The sequence below is a fragment of the Thamnophis sirtalis genome, unplaced genomic scaffold (assembly GCF_051295495.1).
Source record: "Thamnophis sirtalis isolate CommonGarterSnake01/CBP01778 unplaced genomic scaffold, rThaSir2_p1.2 scaffold_1, whole genome shotgun sequence".
Lineage (NCBI taxonomy): Eukaryota > Metazoa > Chordata > Lepidosauria > Squamata > Natricidae > Thamnophis > Thamnophis sirtalis.
The window spans coordinates 160,964,844-160,982,875 of NW_028261381.1; the positions used below are offsets into that span (position 1 = coordinate 160,964,844).

The 18,032-nt window shown below is 45.1% G+C and overlaps 1 protein-coding gene across 1 annotated transcript in view; it reads left to right on the plus strand.

Moving 5' to 3' along the window:
- Positions 1–270: 270 nt before the first annotated feature.
- NWD1 (NACHT and WD repeat domain containing 1) overlaps positions 271–18,032 on the plus strand; it is a 36,583-nt gene continuing 18,821 nt past the window's right edge. The window contains exons 1-8 of the mRNA XM_087704836.1: positions 271–354; positions 2,030–2,128; positions 5,122–5,416; positions 9,355–10,603; positions 12,500–12,703; positions 12,786–12,948; positions 14,886–15,003; positions 17,809–17,973. Coding sequence (XP_087560962.1) covers positions 271–354; positions 2,030–2,128; positions 5,122–5,416; positions 9,355–10,603; positions 12,500–12,703; positions 12,786–12,948; positions 14,886–15,003; positions 17,809–17,973 — 2,377 coding nt within the window. The remainder of the gene's footprint in view (positions 355–2,029; positions 2,129–5,121; positions 5,417–9,354; positions 10,604–12,499; positions 12,704–12,785; positions 12,949–14,885; positions 15,004–17,808; positions 17,974–18,032) is intronic.

Below are 18,032 nucleotides of genomic sequence, written 5' to 3' on the forward strand. Positions count from 1 at the left end.
CAAGCTCAGCCACTGAGCCACTACATCCCTAACAGTACCATAGAGCATGATTTTTAAAAAAGATTCATGTGCTGTTTGCAGCTGTCTAACAGCTGAAGCAGAAGAAATTATATCTTTTGCAGTGCATAGGATCACAAAGCACTATTTAAATCCCGGACTGGGGATGAGAGGGTATCGGCATTATGGGATCAAGAGTGAACAATGGGATTACCATTCGAAGACATGATGTCCAATGTTTGTCAACAAAGGGCTTAATTCTTCCTTGCAGACATGGCAGCTCAAAGGGAAGCCTTGATGGAGATGGCATATCCAGAAGTGCAAGTTTTCTGCCAAAAGCATGGCTTGATGTTTGAGGTAAGCTGGAAACAGCAATTGTGGAGAATATTTGCAGCTCAGGGTTGAAATGGGGGAATTTTGGTGTTCATTGAGCCTGTGTTCTTTTTTGTTTTTCTGGAAAATGTTTCACTACAACATCTTTTAAGCTTAATAGTCAGTCAACAAAGGGTTCCACCACAAATGCGCGCACAACAAAAGCGTGCCTGACTAAACCGCAATGTCTAAAGCGCAGTGACAAAACCGCATGACGAATGAGCGACTAATTAGCCCTAAAGCGCGCCGACAAAAGCGCACCGACAGAAGCACACTGTAAAGTAACCCTAAACCTAACCCTAAACCTAACCCTAAACCTAACCCTAAACCTAAACCTAAACCTAACCCTAAACCTAACCCTAAACCTAAATGTAAATCTTACCTTAAAGTAAATCGCGCTTCTGTTGGCGCGCTGTTATCGGTGCGCTGTTGTCGGCGCACTGTTGTCGGCGCGCTGTTGTCGGCGCGCTTTTGACATCGCGGTTTTAGCGCTGCGGTGTTGTCAGCGCACTTATGACGTTCGCGCTTTTGTCGGGTCACGCCAACAAAGCATTGACGTTACTAAGTTTGGTAATGAAACTTTGAAAGGAGGACACCAATATCAGCAAATATCAAGATTTCAGTGAAAGCTGGAAGTCTAAAATACCGGCCTTCAACTCGGAGAGTTGTTTGCTATGGTTGGGTTCAGAGGTGGGTTGGGCGAACTGGTAGTGGTGCCAGCAGGAGGCTCCGCCCACCCGCCTAGACCCTTCTGCGCATGTGCAGAAGCGCTGGGCGCGTACGTGAGCACGAACGAACCGGTAGCGCCGGGATTTGCAACCCACCTCTGGTTGGGGTTCTCCAGGATTGGGTTTTTTATTAGTGCACTTGTGAAAATGTACTTTTTGGTAAATAATAACTATGATGATACTGAAAAAGATGAATCTTTTGTGTTCGGAGACAGTGTAATCTTACTATGACAGTAAAGATAGCTCTCATTGCCCCATGAGTTCCCAAAAATTCTATTGGGTCAGGCTAAATCCATTCTTGATTTATCCTGGTGCACATATGTTTAGATTCACAATGCAATAGTCAAAAGAGTCAAAACAGTATAATTCATCTGAACAATGCTTGAAAATGTTGTGTTAATTTCATTTATATATATCCTTCTTCTTGCATGATCTAACAGATTTATACAAAGAGGTCTATTTGACAAATCACAGTGCATCTTCCTTCTCTGAACAGAAAATTGGAAGAATAGCAATAGCAATAGCTATTAGACTTATATACCACTTCACAATGCTTTACAGCCCTCTCTAAGCAATTTACAGAGTCAGCGTTTTGCCCCTAACAGCCTGGGTCCTTATTTTACCAACCTCAGAAGGATGGAAGGCTGAGACAACCTTGAGCCTGGTGAGATTTGAACTGCCAAATTGCAGGCAGCCGGCAGTCAGCAGAGGTAGCCTGCAGTACTGCAATCTAACCACTACGGCACCGTGGCTCTTCAAATAAATGGGTTTTTTTTTATGTTGCAAACCTGCCAATCTCTGGCAATAACCTGACCCTCTAACTGTGTAATAGTCATATACTGTTATCTAATTTAATGAAAATGGGAACAAATGTTTCCAGATGATGTTGTCTGCCAGCCGGTTCCTATGATCCATCCTGAAATCTACTCTAGGTTATTGATTTAAGATGGGGCGCTTTTGATCACATGGGGACCCGCCATATGTCTACCCAACTCTTTTTGGAAGAAATCAAACGCTGCCAGAAACTTTCAGTGAGTTCCAGCTTCATTGTAAGTACTACCTTTATTTTTTTCCTTCTGCCTAGGGAGGTCTCTGGGCCACAGCATGATCAGAGATAACACAGCTACTATTTTACTTCTTATGTTGTAGGTATGCGGGACAATGGTACAGCTAGTTGCTGTACCATTGCTGACTTGGTGGACTCACACGTAGTCCTTGATTTATTGGAATACAATTAAGCCTATTTTTAGCGATAGTTATATTTGTAATGTGTTATGGACTCACTTATAAAATGTCTGCCACATGGGGTCTTGAAATGGTATAAAAAGAACAGAGGGTGGGAGGGAGGAATGCTTCCAGATTTGCAAAATTGTATTAATGTAACCTTACAATAAAGATAGAGTTAGTTCTCAGAGTTGTGCTTCTTGTCGGGACTACAGAAAAGGGCTACATCGATCTTTCAAAACTGACAATAGTTCTCCCCTTTTGGTGGACCAGTGCCGCAGCTGCGAGGTGAGGCAGGTGTCAAGGCATAGATGGCCTGGCTGAGGGGACCCTAAGGTAAGCTGGTGCAGGGCGCGTGGGGTAGCTCCACTCCCCACCCACCCCGCTTCATCTCATGGCAGCGGCATCAATGCATCGCTTCGCTTCCTGCTCTGTTGAGGCCGTGAGCAAGCAGATGAAGTGGGCTGGTGGCCACACAGGGTCCTCCTGGACGGGGCTGCCAGAGCCACCGCCACAAGGCAAGGCAGGTGTTGGGGGGGTGGCCTGGCTGTGGGAGCCTTGAGGTAAGCCGGTGCAGGGCACGTGGGGCAACTCCACCTCCCTGACTCGCGTGGCCGCACTGGCATGCCATGCGGCCTCCTGCCCCGCCACAAGCAAGCAGAAGTGGACCTCCCGTACATGAGGGTGGGGAATAAGATACCCCTCACCAAAAATAAGCCCTAGTTCTTATTTTGGGGCCCAAAAGAAAATAAGACCAGGTCTTATTTTCAGGGAAACACAGCTCCTCCTGGACGGGGCTGCCAGAGCCACCGCCACAAGGTATTAATGTAACTCTTGTCTCGCAGCACATTGTCCCATGGCAAGTTGGGTGTGGAAAATTGACTGTGCTAAGTTAGCTGTGGCAAGTTGGCTGTGTCAAATTACATATTGTCTAGTTCTGCTTTTCTTCTTCCTGTCTCCCAAGGTCATTTCCTCATACCATTACAAGTCATAAATAGACCGTACAATGTGTTTAATGTTATTTGTATTGCTTGCTATGAAAAGTGTAAGTTTTCTTTTTAAAAAAAATCATCTTCTTGATCATTTTTTCTAGAAAATGATTGTTAGGTAGCAAATGGCATACCTTCTCAACCCATCTAATTTAGTGACTATAAAACCACAACATGAGAAAGCAATGGCTTGTTTCTATTATTCTGTAAGCCTCAAATATCCAAGATTTTTGTTATTGTTTTGTAAACAATAACTGTTTAATTGAATTGTCCACATAGATTGTTTTGTTTGCTCTGTAATGCCTTTTGGTGCAAGTAACACAGCCTCAATATAGGTGTCTTCGAATTACAACCATTTAGAGACTGTCCAAAGTTACAATGGCACTGAAAGAAGTGATTTATGACTGTTTTTAACACTTACGACTATTGCAGCATTCCCATGGTCATGAGCTCAAAATGCAGACTCTTGGCAACTGACTTGTATTTATGACAGTTTCACTCAGTGGTGGGTTCTGGATCCCGGTGTAACCAGTACAGTGCAACGGGACCGGGCGCCCGTCACATGAACGTGCGCAGTGTACGCATGCGTACTTACCACCTGTGATGCTCCGCAACCCTTCCGCAATGCTCCAGCTGCTCGTCGGAGCATCACGCAGGCGCCATTCGCTCCGTGCATCTGTGCAAAAGCCCCCCAAACTTCAAAAACTGGTAAGGAACACGGGCTGTCTGGTGAGCCCTCCGAAGCACCTTACCAGAACGGTACCTGGTGCTCCCGGCAGGCACAAGTACACCCATACCGGGGCATACCGGTCGTAACCCACCACTGGTTGCAGTGTCCTGAGGTCATGTGATCACCTTTTGCAACCTTCTGACAAACAGTCAATGGGGAAACCAGCTCGTCCAGAATGCAGCCGCGCGAGTGATTGTGGGTGCACCTCGGTACACCCATGTTACACCTATCCTCCGCGAGCTGCACTGGTTACCGATTGGTCTCCGGATATGCTTCAAGGTGCTAGTCGTCACTTATAAAGCCCTTCATGGTATTGGACCTGGGTACTTGAGAGACTGCCTGCTGCCAATTACCTCCCAAAGACCCATTAGATCACACAGATTAGGCCTCCTCCGGGTTCCGTCTACCAGCCAATGTCATCTGGCCACTACCCGGGGGAGGGCCTTCTCTGTGGGGCTCCGGCCCTTTGGAACGAACTCCCCGTAGATATTCGGACCCTCACCTCTCTCCAGGCCTTCCAAAAAGCCGTTAAAACCTGGCTGTGTCGGCAGGCCTGGGGTCGATGAGTTCCCTTCCCCTCTCGAATCGTGTGGCTGTTGGTTGTTTTCAAATGCCCTGTACTTTTGTAGTTTTTGTGTTTTTCCCTTCCCCTCCTTGAGTTTATGCACTGCCCTGAGTCCCGCTGGGAATAGGGCGGCATATAAATAAAATGAAACTCGAAACTCAATTTTTTTTATTAACTTAACAACTACCGAGATTCAGTTAACTATGGAAACAAAGGTCATAAAATGGGGCAAAACTCACTCAACAAATGTTTCACTTAGCTATAGAAATTTTGGGCTTAATTGTGTTTGAGGATTACCTGTAATATCTGACCCATTTTGTAAGGATTCAGTTAAGAACAGGAGGAAGGAGGGAACAATGCAAAAGGAATAACAGCTATGAATATAGAGTAGTCTGGAAGGAATTTCTCATACAAGTTTCCAATGGAGACCAGAAAGCTCCTTGGTACAACTTGGATTTTCAGGTTATCCCAGCTTATACCTTCAGAAGAATTACTGAGAAAATTTATTTGCCACAGGCACTGCTTGGAAATGATTACGGCTGCTCCCCCACTCCTCTGACCATTGTGGAACTGGAATTTGAGACCATTAGAGCACAACTTCTGGAAGAGCCCAAGACCTTGCAGCTTCTGGCTCAAAGGTACCTGAAGGATGAGAACGCCATCCCTCCCGTGTATGTTCTGCAGCAATCATCTCAGGCAGACCCAGATGGCCTGGAGGAAGACTTGCTCTTGATCTTCCGTAGGGCTGCCTGCCAAGCACAAAAGAATGGGATCATCAGCCAGGAGCAGTTGCAGAATTACCACAAGTCAGGTATGCTTCTCGGATAAGGGGTCTCCCCGTAGCATGCCTTGCTGGTACCTTGAGGTACCATTTGAACAAAATAGATGGTTCTCCACATAAATCTAGACTCTGGGCCATTAGGAGCTTGGTTTGTTTGGCGGTGGTGTTCGGGCTATTCAGACATGTCCCATTTTCATACTCACCACTGCTGTTGTGGGCATCTTGGTAGTGGTGATGTTCAGGCTGTTTACTGGCGGCAGTGGGTTGTGTGAAAATGGGACATATCCGGTGGTGAAAGCTAAAAATTTTTACTACTGGTTCTGTGGCTTGGTGGGTGTGGCTTGGTGAGAGTCATGTGACTGGGTGGGCGTGGCTATGTACTCATGTAACTGAAGGATCAAAAAACAGAAATTTACTTTGACAATGTCCTGCTGGAGCAGGATTGGACTAGATGACCTCCAATAGCAGTAGACTTATATACCGCTTCATAGGCCTTTCAGGCCTCTCTAAGCGGTTTACAGAGAGTCAGCATATTGCCCCCAACAATCTGGGTCCTCATTTTACCCACCTCGGAAGGATGGAAGGCTGAGTCAACCCTGAGCCGGTGAGATTTGAACCGCTGACCTGCTGATCTAGCAGTAGCCTGCAGTGCTGCATTTTAACCACTGCGCCACCTTGGCTCCAGGTCCCTTCCAGCACTGGATTATCTTCTGAAGCTGCGTCTATTGCCAGGTTTGTCGTCCTTCCTTCATCTCTTTTTTCCCTCCCTCCCTTTCTTTCCTTTTCTTTCTTTTTCTTTCTTTCTCCTTCCTTCCTTCCTTTCTTAGCACCCTCACCCCCTGTTTTTGGCCTAGCAGGCTTCAGGAAAGCCTGCTGTGAGCAAAAAATGGACACCACCCCCATCCTCACATTTCCGGAGAACTTGTAGTTAAAAAAATGCTTTAAAAGTAAAAGAATAAAGTTCCGAAGATCAGCTGTGTGCCGCCTGATTGTCTGAAGTTTTTTATAAACTTTTTTTAGTATTTTTTACTACTGGTTCTGCGAACCAGTAGCATTTTTTATAACCAGTTCGAGTGAACCGGCCTGAACCGGTAGCATTTCACCCCGGGACATATCCAGCCTCTGTGCTTCCCCGCCGCCTGCCCTGCCCACCACTGCTGCCGGCAAACCGCACAAACACTACCAGTGCCACACAGCCCATGGCAGCGGCGGGAATATGTGAAAATGGGACATGTCTGGTCTCGATCACCTCCCCACCACCTACCCCGCCCACCACCGCCATGTATGGCCTGGAACAAGCTCCCTGTTGAGATCCGGACCCTTACTACCCTCCCGGCCTTCCGCAAAGCCACCAAGTCCTGGCTGTTCCAGCAGGCTGGGGGGGGTTGAGAAGCATCTACCTCCACGGAAATTGTGAATGTTGGTTTTGTTTTTAATATGTTGTCTTTGTCTCGTTTCCCCCTTTCCTTTGTCTTTTGTGAGCCGCCCGGAGTCCTCCGGGAGTGGGCAGCATACAAGACAAACAAACAAACAAACAAACAAACAAACAAATAAATAAATAAATAAATAAATAAATAAATAAACAAACAAACAAACATCAGCGATGCCAACTGAACAACCTGGGCTATAAATGGCCCAGTTTGCCACAGCGGCGATGGCAGCAGCGGCAGGGGGTGTGAAAATGGGAAGCCCCCAACCACCACTGCTGCGCTGCACTCTGCCCGTTCACTCGCTTGCCTGCCAGCCTGGCTCTCTCTCCAGTGAGAAACTGCTGGCCACCCCCACAAATCTGCACTCTGCTGCGCTCTCCCTCCAGCTGTATTGTCCCTGTGGCAGATTGGAAGTGTTGAGTGGTCCTGCGATGACTTGGCGGTGAGTTGGTAATGGCGACTTGGTGGTAGTGAGCTGGCTCCAGTGAGGTGGCTGCAGCAAGTTGTCCTAGACCCGCATGGATCCACAACATCTAAAGATTCCCTAATATCAGTCCCCATCTGCCTTTTTCTCTTTTCTTTTGTTGCATAGTCGTTGTCCTTCCTGTTGCTTCCCGTCTTTTCTTTCCTTTGGAAAAAATAACAGCACTTCTCCGTTGCCATTGTTCTCATTTCCCTAACCTTCAGAAGGACTCTGAAAACACCTTGCAATTATTTTCATTGTTTTTAAAAGAGAATGAAGAGTCAGATATCACTTTGAGCCAACAGGAAAACGCAGAAAATCTAACTTAGTCAGTGTCCCACTCTGAGCAACGGCTAAGCACATTGTAAAAAGGTTCTCCTTGCTTCCTTCTTCCTCACAGGCAAAAGAAAAAGGGAAAGAAGTAAATTCAGAGGGCATCCACACTCTTCATTTTTAGGCATGCATGCGAAAAGCTTCTTAACTGCAAAGCCATCATCCTTTTACGAAGCCGTTATTTTTGCTTTGTTAAATGCCCACTAAAAGTTACAAAAGTAGACATTTTAGTAGACATATTATGATAGACATTTTAAAATTCCAGGTTTTATCTTAGAAGTTGAATGCCTCATTCTTGAGCCTAAATGCATAGGTAGTCCTCAACTTATGAATTTTTGTTTAATCTGTTCAAAGTTATGCTGGCACTGAAAAAAAACATGATCTATGACTGGTCCTCACACTGTCTCGGTGTCCTCAGTCACATGATCAAAATTTGGGTGCTTGGCAACCAGGATGTACTTACAATGGCAACATCCTGAATCACGTGCTTGCCATTTGCAACCTTCCCAGGGGGCTTCCAATAAGCAAAATCAATGGGGAAATCCAAATTTCCTTAACCGCTGTGTGATTCACTTAACAATTATGTCAAAAAGGCTGCAAAATCAGCCACATCTCACTTAACGTTGCTTAGCAACAGAGGTTCCGGTTCCCATTGAGATCATAAGTTGATGACTATCTGTCTTTATATCCCTTCTCCCCTAATCTAACAAACTACTGCACCTGCCAAGAATGAGATGCTGTACCAGAGGTGGTATTCAGCAGGTTCTGACCAGTTCTGGAGAACCAGTACCGGAAATTTTGAGTAGTTCAGAGAACCAGTAAATACCGTCTCTGGCTGGCCCCGCCCCCATCTATTCTCTGCCTCCCGAGTCCCAGCTGATCGGGAGGGAATGGGGATTTTTCAGTATCCTTCCCCTGCCACGCTCATCAAACCATGCCACACCCACCAATCCACGGTCACAGAACCGGTAGTAAAAAAAATTGAATCCCACCACGTGCTGTACCTCCTTGTTGGAATGCTGCCATTAAAGCAATCGAATGGTGGACAGAGAAGCCAGCTAGCATCACCACCAATGTATACTCACATGGTGGATGATCTTCATACACAGAAAGCAATCTGTCCTTCAGCCTTTCACTGAAACTTCCCATTGGCAAGTTAGGTAAAGATGGATCATGTTGGTAGGAAGAAAGGATTGGGGTAAGGGGGGTAAAGTGAAAGAGGACTTTCAATGGGAAGAGAAGTTTTGCAGATAGCAGCTAAACGAACTTCACTGGGGTTCTATATCAACCACTGTAAATCTTGTCCAGGGCTTCCTTAGTTCTATAGTAGTAGTTGCTTGGGGACGCAGTGGCTAAGACGCTGAGCTTGTCGATTAAAAGGTTGGCAGTTTGGCGGTTCAAATCCCTAGTGCCACGTAACAGAGTGAGCTCCTGTTATTTGTCCCAGCTTCTGCCAACCTAGCAGTTCGAAAGCACATTAAAAAATGCAAATAGAAAAATAGGAACCACCTTTGGTGGGAAGGTAACAGCGTTCCGTGCGCCTTCAGTGTTAGTCATGCTGGCCACATGACCACCGAGATGTCTTTGCACAGCGCTGGCTCTTTGACTTTGAAACGGAGATGGGCACTGCCCCCTAGAGTCGGGAACAAGTAGCACACATGTGCGAGGGGAATCTTTTACCTTTACCTTTAGTTGCTTAGGCCTTCTGAAGTCCATATTCATATCTTCACAATCTTTTATAGAGATACATCAGGAAATTGAGGCTGGCCTCTTCAGATCAGGTGAATGCGATGGCCAAAGTACCATGGTGTTCTTCACAGAAGTGGACATGCCCACATCAGATAGAGTGGACTCACGACTGGGCACAGATGAAGTTGGTGGTGAGCTGCACCCTGAAGAACCGCAACAGTTAGCAGATCTGAAGGCAAACATCGTATGCAGGTGTCCTGAGCTGATTAAGGTTCACAGGGTTCCCTATGAGATAGGACCCGCGTCTATCCGGCACAAGCCCTGGCCCAAGTATTTGAAGGATTTCTGTGACCAATTCATCGCTGCCACCAACCATCACGTGCTCAGGAGCCTGCGATCCCAAGAACAAAACCTTGGGAAGCCGCCTGAGCTGATTTGGGAGCTCACACATCACATGGCCCTTGGTCAAAAACACAGCCAGGCTTTCTGCTGGCAGCAGAATCTGCTGGGTCGCATTTGCCAGCGCATTAAGCAGAACCACCATCGAGCCCATTCCCCACTTGTCATCTATGGCCCCTCCGGATGTGGCAAAACAGCCCTCTTGTACCATTTAGGTGAAGCCATACAAACCACCCTGGATCAGGAAACGGTGGTGATACTTCGTTTGCTGGGAACTTCGCAGGATAGTTCCACACGGAACAGCCTTCTCCACAGCCTCTGCCAACAGGTTTGCTTAGCCATGGGCTTCCCTTACACCAAGCCAGTTGGCAATCCAGTCCTGCTCTTCCACCGCCTGCTTTCTTCAGTTTCTTGCCAGGGCACACGGTCCCTCGTCCTGCTCCTTGATTCGATGGAGCAGCTACGCACCCCTAGAAATGCTCGGAGAGCTTTCTGGTTGCCAAAAACCTGCCCTCCAAAGACACACCTGATTCTTACTGTGCTGCAGAAGGAAAGCGAAGTCCTGCAGAAGATGACTGGGGCTCCAGAGGATTACTTTGAGATGGGGCCTCTTTCTCAAGAGCAAGTGGCGGTGATTCTCTCCAAAGCTTTGGCATCCGCAGGGCGCACGCTGAGGCCTGCCCAGCAGGAGCTGTTCCTGCAAAGCTTTGCAAAGGGTGGCTATGCTCTGCCAGTGGCCCTGGCCATAAGACAAGCCCAGCGTTGGCCTTCCTACGCTCTACTTGCAGCACCAGCTGTATCGTCTACAGTCTCAGAGTTTGTGCATCGCTTGTGTGACCACCTGGAAGCAGCGCATGGCCCTGTCTTAGTAGCACATGTATTTGGCTATCTTGCCTGTGCCCGGTGAGTACGACTTGTGTCGCCATTGGCAGAAGTTACAATAGAAGGATACCACTGACAATAAAGGGGAGTGGCAGTGGTAGCTTGGAGGAAATTGTCCAGGTGCTGTGGGGAGAGAAGAGAATTCCAGATAAAATTCTCAGGGGTGGGATGTAGTGACTTTTAGCATTTCGTTTCATGATAAAATGGCCAGGGTCAGCACATATACAGTACATCATACTTATCACCAATTTCTTGCCATTAGTTCCCAACCTTCCTTTGTGTTTCATACTTCCATTAAATCCCCAGGGAGGATTTCTTTACTTTAATGGAGAATATTAAAAATTCATTTGTTCCACTTCAGTTACATTTAGAATATTTGTCTATGTCTATGTGTCTATGTCTACCATTTATTGGTCCATATCTATCTCTATCTCTCTCTCTCCCTCTCTCTCTCTCTCTCTCTCTCTCTCTCTCTCTCTCTCTCTCATCTCTCTCTCTTTCTCTTTCTCTAGCTAGCTAGCTAGCTAGCTAGCTAGCTATCATCAATCTATCATCTATCTATCTATCTATCTATCTATCTATCTATCTATCTATCTATCTATCTATCTATCTATCTATCTACCTACCTACCTACCTACCTACCTACCTACCTACCTACCTATCATCTATCTATTATCTGTCTGTCTGTCTGTCTGTCTGTCTGTCTGTCTGTCTGTCTATCTATCTATCTATCTATCTATCTATCTATCTATCTATCTACCTACCTACCTACCTACCATCCATCCATCCATCCATCCATCCATCCATCCATCCATCCATCCATCTATCTATCTATCTATCTATCTATCTATCTATCTATCTATCTCAGTGGTTCCCAAACTTGGCAACTTTAAGACTTGTGGACTTCAACTCCCAGAATTCTGGGAGTTGAAGTCCACAAGTCTTAAAGTTGCCAAGTTTGGGAACCACTGATCTATCTATCTATCCCCCCCACCTCTCTATCCTGTTCATCCCATCTATATTAGCTTCCTGTCAGTAAAGTCTTCATCAATATCAGACAAGGAGAAAGCTAGAAAACAATTTTCTTCTTCTAGCAAGCCTTCATTCGCCACCCATTCAGTCATTTGGAGGTCTATGGTAGGGATACCTCGAAACTCTTACAGGTAGCCCTCAGTTTACAACCCCAATCGGAACTAGCATTTCTGCTGCTAAGCAAGGAAGTTGTTAAGTGTAAGTTGTGCCCGATTTTGAAACCTATTTTTTTGCCCCCAGTTGTTAAATAGCAGTAGACTTATATACCGCTTCATAGGCCTTTCAGGCCTCTCTAAGCGGTTTACAGAGAGTCAGCATATTGCCCCCAACAATCTGGGTCCTCATTTTACCCACCTCGGAAGGATGGAAGGCTGAGTCAACCCTGAGCCGGTGAGATTTGAACCGCTGACTTGCTGATCTAGCAGTAGCCTGCAGTGCTGCTTTTAACCACTGCGCCATCTTGGCTCTTATGAAATGAATCACTGCAGTTGTTAAGTGAATCATGCGATCATTAAGCAAATCCGCTGTTGACTTTACTTGTTGGAAGCTATCTGGGAATGTTGCAAACGGAGCCCACAGGACCCCAGGATGCTGCAACCATCATAATAAATACGCCCAAATTTTGATTGCGTAATCATGGGGGACACTGCAACAGTCATAAGTGCGAGGACTGGTTATAAGTTACTTGTTTCAGGCTGTTGTAAATTTGAACAGTTGCTAAACAAATGGTTGTAGGTCAAGGACTACTGAGAGTCATTATAAATAAGGGCACTAAAAGGGAATTATTTTTAGCAGTCTGTCCAGGTCCCTCCCCAGTTGTCTGCTAAGGAAAGAGAGGACTAACAGATGCCTACCTGTTTGCTTCTCCCTCTGCCCTTTCCACAGACATGGGCTCTCAGAAGCAGAGCAAAAAGATATCTTGTCCCTTGACAATGAGGTTCTCGCTGAGATTTATCGGCTTCATCCTCCTCCAAGCAAGGCGATCCTCCGCTTTCCACCCCTGCTGTGGGCTCAGTTATACCAGGATCTGGCTCAGTGGCTGGAGGACCGGTGGGTGGATGGCTTTGTGCTGATGGGTTTTGCCCACAGGTCAGTCCTCATCCTTTCATTCCAAGGCAGCTGAGATGGTGACAAAGCAGGCGTCAGTTTTGACATCTCTTCCTCCGTGCAGGGAGTTGGCTGATGCTGTGGAGCAACGCTACCTGTCCATGCCAGAAGAAAGGATCAAGCGTCACCTGCTCCTGGCAGATTACTTCAGGGGAACATGGAGCTGGGGCATGAAGAAACCCATCCAGCTGCCATCCTCCAACAAGCCTGTGAGCTTTGATAGGAAGGTGAACTTCTGGAAACTGAGGAAGAGATGGATGGATGGATGGATGGATGGATGGATGGATGAATGGATGGATGGATGTATAGAGAGATGGATGGTTGGGAGACCCAAGACAGCAGTACTTCCTGGGAGTTTACTGGAGAAGAAGGAAGAGAAGTCCAGTAAAGGTTATCGAAAACAACATCAACATTAGCTCTTGTCAGCTCCTCTCCATTTATTAATTAGGAAAGAAAGACCATGAGACTCCATGCGTAGAAATCAAATGTACTTTTACTAATTAAAAATGGTTAAAGGCTATGCATAGCGAAGTCTGATTAATTAGGCGCGAAAGCAGTTGATATATAGAATAGCCCATTCCCCACCCCCTTGGTATCACAGTCCCAGCCCAATCATAAGTCTTCCAAGTGTCAGGTGTGAGATAACTTCAAAAGGCATCACGAAGATGGAATGTCGGTGCCGTTAGTCCAGGCAGGAAATACCCACGCATGCGCAGTCCGATCAGTCGATGAACTCCAGAACTTTCCTCCAGCACAATGAGTAACCCCTCCCAAATACCATGCCCTCCCTCCCCATTTCATGGCAGCTGAAGCGACAGCAAAGCAGAAACTGACAGCTCTATTCATCTGGAAAATGACTTGGTTTTGTTGGGTCTGGTAGAAATTGTATGACTGGAGCTTCTTTCCATATTTTAGCGGCCACAATTTTGGGAATTGTAATGCCAAAAAAGATTATAGAAAGAGATAGAATAAGATCAGACTCTTGTAGTGCAGCATCATAAATTTTACTCATAATTAAGCCCCAAAGAGCTTGGTGGGCTTTATTCTCAGATAAAATAATAAAGTGAAATAAATCAAGACAGGAGTTATACAGAAGAGAAGTGGGGAACATTTGGTGCAGAGGGCCTTTAATTTCTTTTTAAGAGGAATTTAAGAGAACTTGGAGATTCAAACCTTTGGCACCCACATCTTGCATATAAGTAATGGAGGAGCATCACAGTGGAGGTGATTGATAGATCCTACCTCCACCCCATCCTGCCCTCCCCACCTTTTAAGTAGGTCATACGGTTTGGCTTTTTGTATTAACTTATTTATGTTTTTAGTTTATGTAGATTTTGTCTTTTATGATTGAAAGCCACCCAGAGTTACTTTGAAATAAAATGGGCAGCCAATAAATTTTGCAAACAAACAAATAAAGCTGAGATTTTCTACGGTTTTCTTCTGGGGTTTCGTTTTGGGAAGATCATTCTTTACATTTTTAAACATCTGAATATTATTTTAGGGGCCATGTTACATTTTTAATCTGTTTCCCACCTTTTGCCAAAAGCTAGCCATTATCTGCAAATGTGCTCTTAATATTTACCTTTATAAAGGAGCTCTGAGCCACCCCAAAAATAAAGAGTTTGGAGGCTGAAGGTTGAAACTCTGACATAGGGCAACATAAACTCATCAAGTTAGGTTAGGTTAGGTTAAAGTTTATTTATATGCCGCCCTTTTCCCTGGGGGGACTCAGGGCGGCTCACAACTTAAAAGGGGGGGGGGAGGAAGACAGACTTTAACATATAAGACAATACATAATTAAAACACAACATTCATACCATTCGGGCGGGTTACAGTCTTAACCCCAGGCCTGACGGGATAGCCAGATTCTGAGGGCTGTGCGGAAGGTCTGGAGGGTGGTGAGGGTACGAAACTCCACGGGGAGATCGTTCCACAGGGTCGGAGCTGCCACCGAGAAGGCTCTCCTCCGCGTGGTTGCCAGTCGACATTGACCGGCAGATGGAACTCGGAGAAGTCAGAAGAAAGTAATAAAAACGTTATTTGCATTGCTTAAACCAATACTTAGTGGCTGGAAAGTGTGCCTTGGTTCGATTCATTGCACATAAGAAGTTGGATTTGTGGATTTTAGAAAAGGCAAAGTCAAATGTTGATTCCTTTTATCTAGGTGATCCCTCAGCCGCTTTGGTTCTCCAGTACCCTTGCAAACCAGAGGAAATTGAGCGAGCTGCCTTTCCATTTGCTACAGGCAGGTCTGTTTGAGGAGTTGCAAAGAGATATTTTGGGTAAGAGTTCCTGATCATTTAAGCAGACCTACAAATGCTGAGCTTGTCGATCAGAAAGGTCGGGGGAGGGAAGGCTGGGGGGAATTGGGGGGGAGGGGGGATGTATATTAGGTTTGACAAAAGGTGTTAGATTTTAATATAATATGATTACACATGTATACTGTCTTCTCTTATTTTTTCTTTAAAACTAGGATATGCTAAGTATATTGATATGGAAGCGGAAATACACCAATGAGAGGAAGAGTGGGAAACAGAAGGGAGAAGAAAGATGGGAAGAGAGGGATAGGAGAGAGGGTAAGGGGGGAAGATGAGGAGGATAAGGAGGAGTGGAATGTAGAGAGAGGAGAAGGAGAAAGGAAGGGGAAGTAGAGTAGGAAAGGATGATGGAGGGAAGAAAGGAGGTAGGAGAGAGGTAGAAGAAAGAGGTGTATGGAGAGCAGAAGAGCTAATAATGGGTTTTTATCTTTTTGGGCGTTGATAACAAGAGGAACTGATGTAATTACTACTTAATACAATAGGATACTGGCTATGTATAGTATACATGTGATTGTATGTTATGAAAATGGAAAATAAAAAAGTATATTTTTTAAAAAAAGAAAGGTCGGCAGTTCAACGGTTTGAATCCCTAGCGCAGCGTAATGCAGTGAGCTCCCGTTACTTGTCCCAGCTTCTGCCAACCTAGCAGTATGAAAGCATGTAAAAAGTGCAAGTAGAAAAATAGGAACCACCTTTGGTGAGAAGGTAACTGCACTCCATGCGCCTTTGGTGTTTAGTCATGCCGGCCACGTGACCACGGAGATGTCTTTGGACAGCGCTGGCTCTTTGGCTTTGAAACTGAGATGAGCACCGTTCCCTAGAGTCGGAAACAACTAGCACATATGTGCAAGGGGAACCTTTATCTTACACTCCACAAAGTTTCCTACACATTGTGCGAATGCCTATTGCCTTGGCCAGACGAAACAAGGAGCAAATTGTGACCCAAGAAAAGAAGGGGTGGTAGTTGGTAAATCCATTTCCTGTGAGAAAAAAAATCTATGCCCAATTATATTTCTTCAGAAGTACCATATATGCAATACAAAATTCAGCATATTCCAAGAATATATTATAACTAAAAGATGAGGAGGGAGAGAGTAGGATGAACAGAGAGGGAGGTGGGATTTGTTATTAATGTATTAACCATCTCCAGCGTGATGTTTCCCCATTGGAGCCCCAGGCCAACTGGCAGAGCCAGGTTTTCAAGTCTTGCAAAAAATCAAGAGGGTGGTTTGTCCCCAAAGAAGCCCCAGTTTATTCCGAAATGTGTTGAACTGTAGAAAACATTGTTTTCAAACAATATTAAATTATGTCTGATTCTCACCTAAACAAGTCCCTGGAGGGTTTTTTTTTGGCAACGTGTCTCAGAAATGGTTTAGTGTTGCCTCCTTCCTAGCATTCCTTGTTCAGAAAACTGCTAAATAGATATAAACTAGATCAACCTGTCTAGATAATTGAACCCTATTTGAGCATTTTTTCATGTAAATGTAATGTTTGAACTTCATGAGATTCATATATGATACTAGTCCACAATTATGGCTTATTGAATAAACTGTAATTGGCTAGTTTCTCTCAAACATGCTATTTGTATAATGCAATTTGTCTGGCTTAAGCTTATACAGTTCATGATTTAGCATTTGGTGTGTAACCTAGACAATTATAAATTATTAAACAAGTCATAGGTAGGTCAATCAGTACGATGTACAGTATACACACTGTGTACAATGCATAAACTGAACCACAACCAACCACACCGCTGTACAACTTGGGTGACCACTAGTTGGAAGTCTCTTTAAGAATCTGAAAGAAATATTTTCATCAGGGTGGATTATTTTCCACTTTGCTTTTCTTTATTTTCCATTGCAACATCTTAGGATCCTGGCCAAGCTAGTAAAAGTTTCCTTGATTTTTGATACTTCCTCCTACAGGTCTTCCTTGCTCTGGTTACTTTTTTGATATTCTCATGAAATTCAATGATGAAAAGAGTAAGGTTCTACATTTAGGCAAGAAAAACAAAATGCACAGGTACAGCATAGGTGGTACCTTGCTCAATAGTAGTAACTGTGAGAGGGATCTTGGAGTCCTAGTGGACAACCATTTAAATATGAGCCAGCAGTGTGCAGCAGGTGCCAAAAAAGCCAACACAGTTGGCTGCATAAACATAGAGATAGAATGAAGATCACGTGAAGTGTTAATACCACTTTATAATGCCTTGGTGAGGCCACACTTGGAATACTGCATCCAGTTTTAGTCATCACGATGTAGAAAAGATGTGGAGACTCTAGAAAGAGTGCCGAGAAGAGCAAGAAAGATGATTAGGAGACTGGAGGCTAAAACATATGAAGAACAGTTGCAGGAACTGGGTATGTCTAGTTTAATAAAAAGAAGAACTAGGGGAGACATGAGAGTAGTGTTCCAATATCTCAGGGCCTGCTACAAAGAAGAGGAAGTCAAATTATTCTCCAAAGCACCTGAGGGTAGAACAAGAAGCAATGGGTGGAAACTAATCAAGGCGAGAAGCAACTTAGATCTAAGGAGAAATTTCCTGACAGAACAATTAATCAATGGAACAACTTGCCTCCAGAAGTTATGAATACTCCAACACTGGAAGCTTTTAAGAAGATGTTGGATAAACCATTTGTCTAAAGAGGTGCAGGGTTTCCTGCCTAAGCAGGGGGTTGGACTAGAAGACCTTCAAGGTCCCTTCCAACTCTGCTTTTCTGTTCTATTCATTGTCTGCATGTGCTCCCCACTATCTTCTTTTCCCATCAGGGAACATGAACTGGATCATCTGCAAAGTGACTTCCACTGGCATAGAGAGCTTGACTGCTGATTTTGCCATGTGCCTTGCCCAGATCAACTGCCCAGAGCTGCAGCTCCTGCAAGAGACTTTCCTGCTTCTGCATCCTCTTGTGGATAGCACACAGATCCATGGAGGTAGACAATCACTGTCAACCTTATAATTTAGGGACAACTCCCAAGAACCTTGCCCAGTC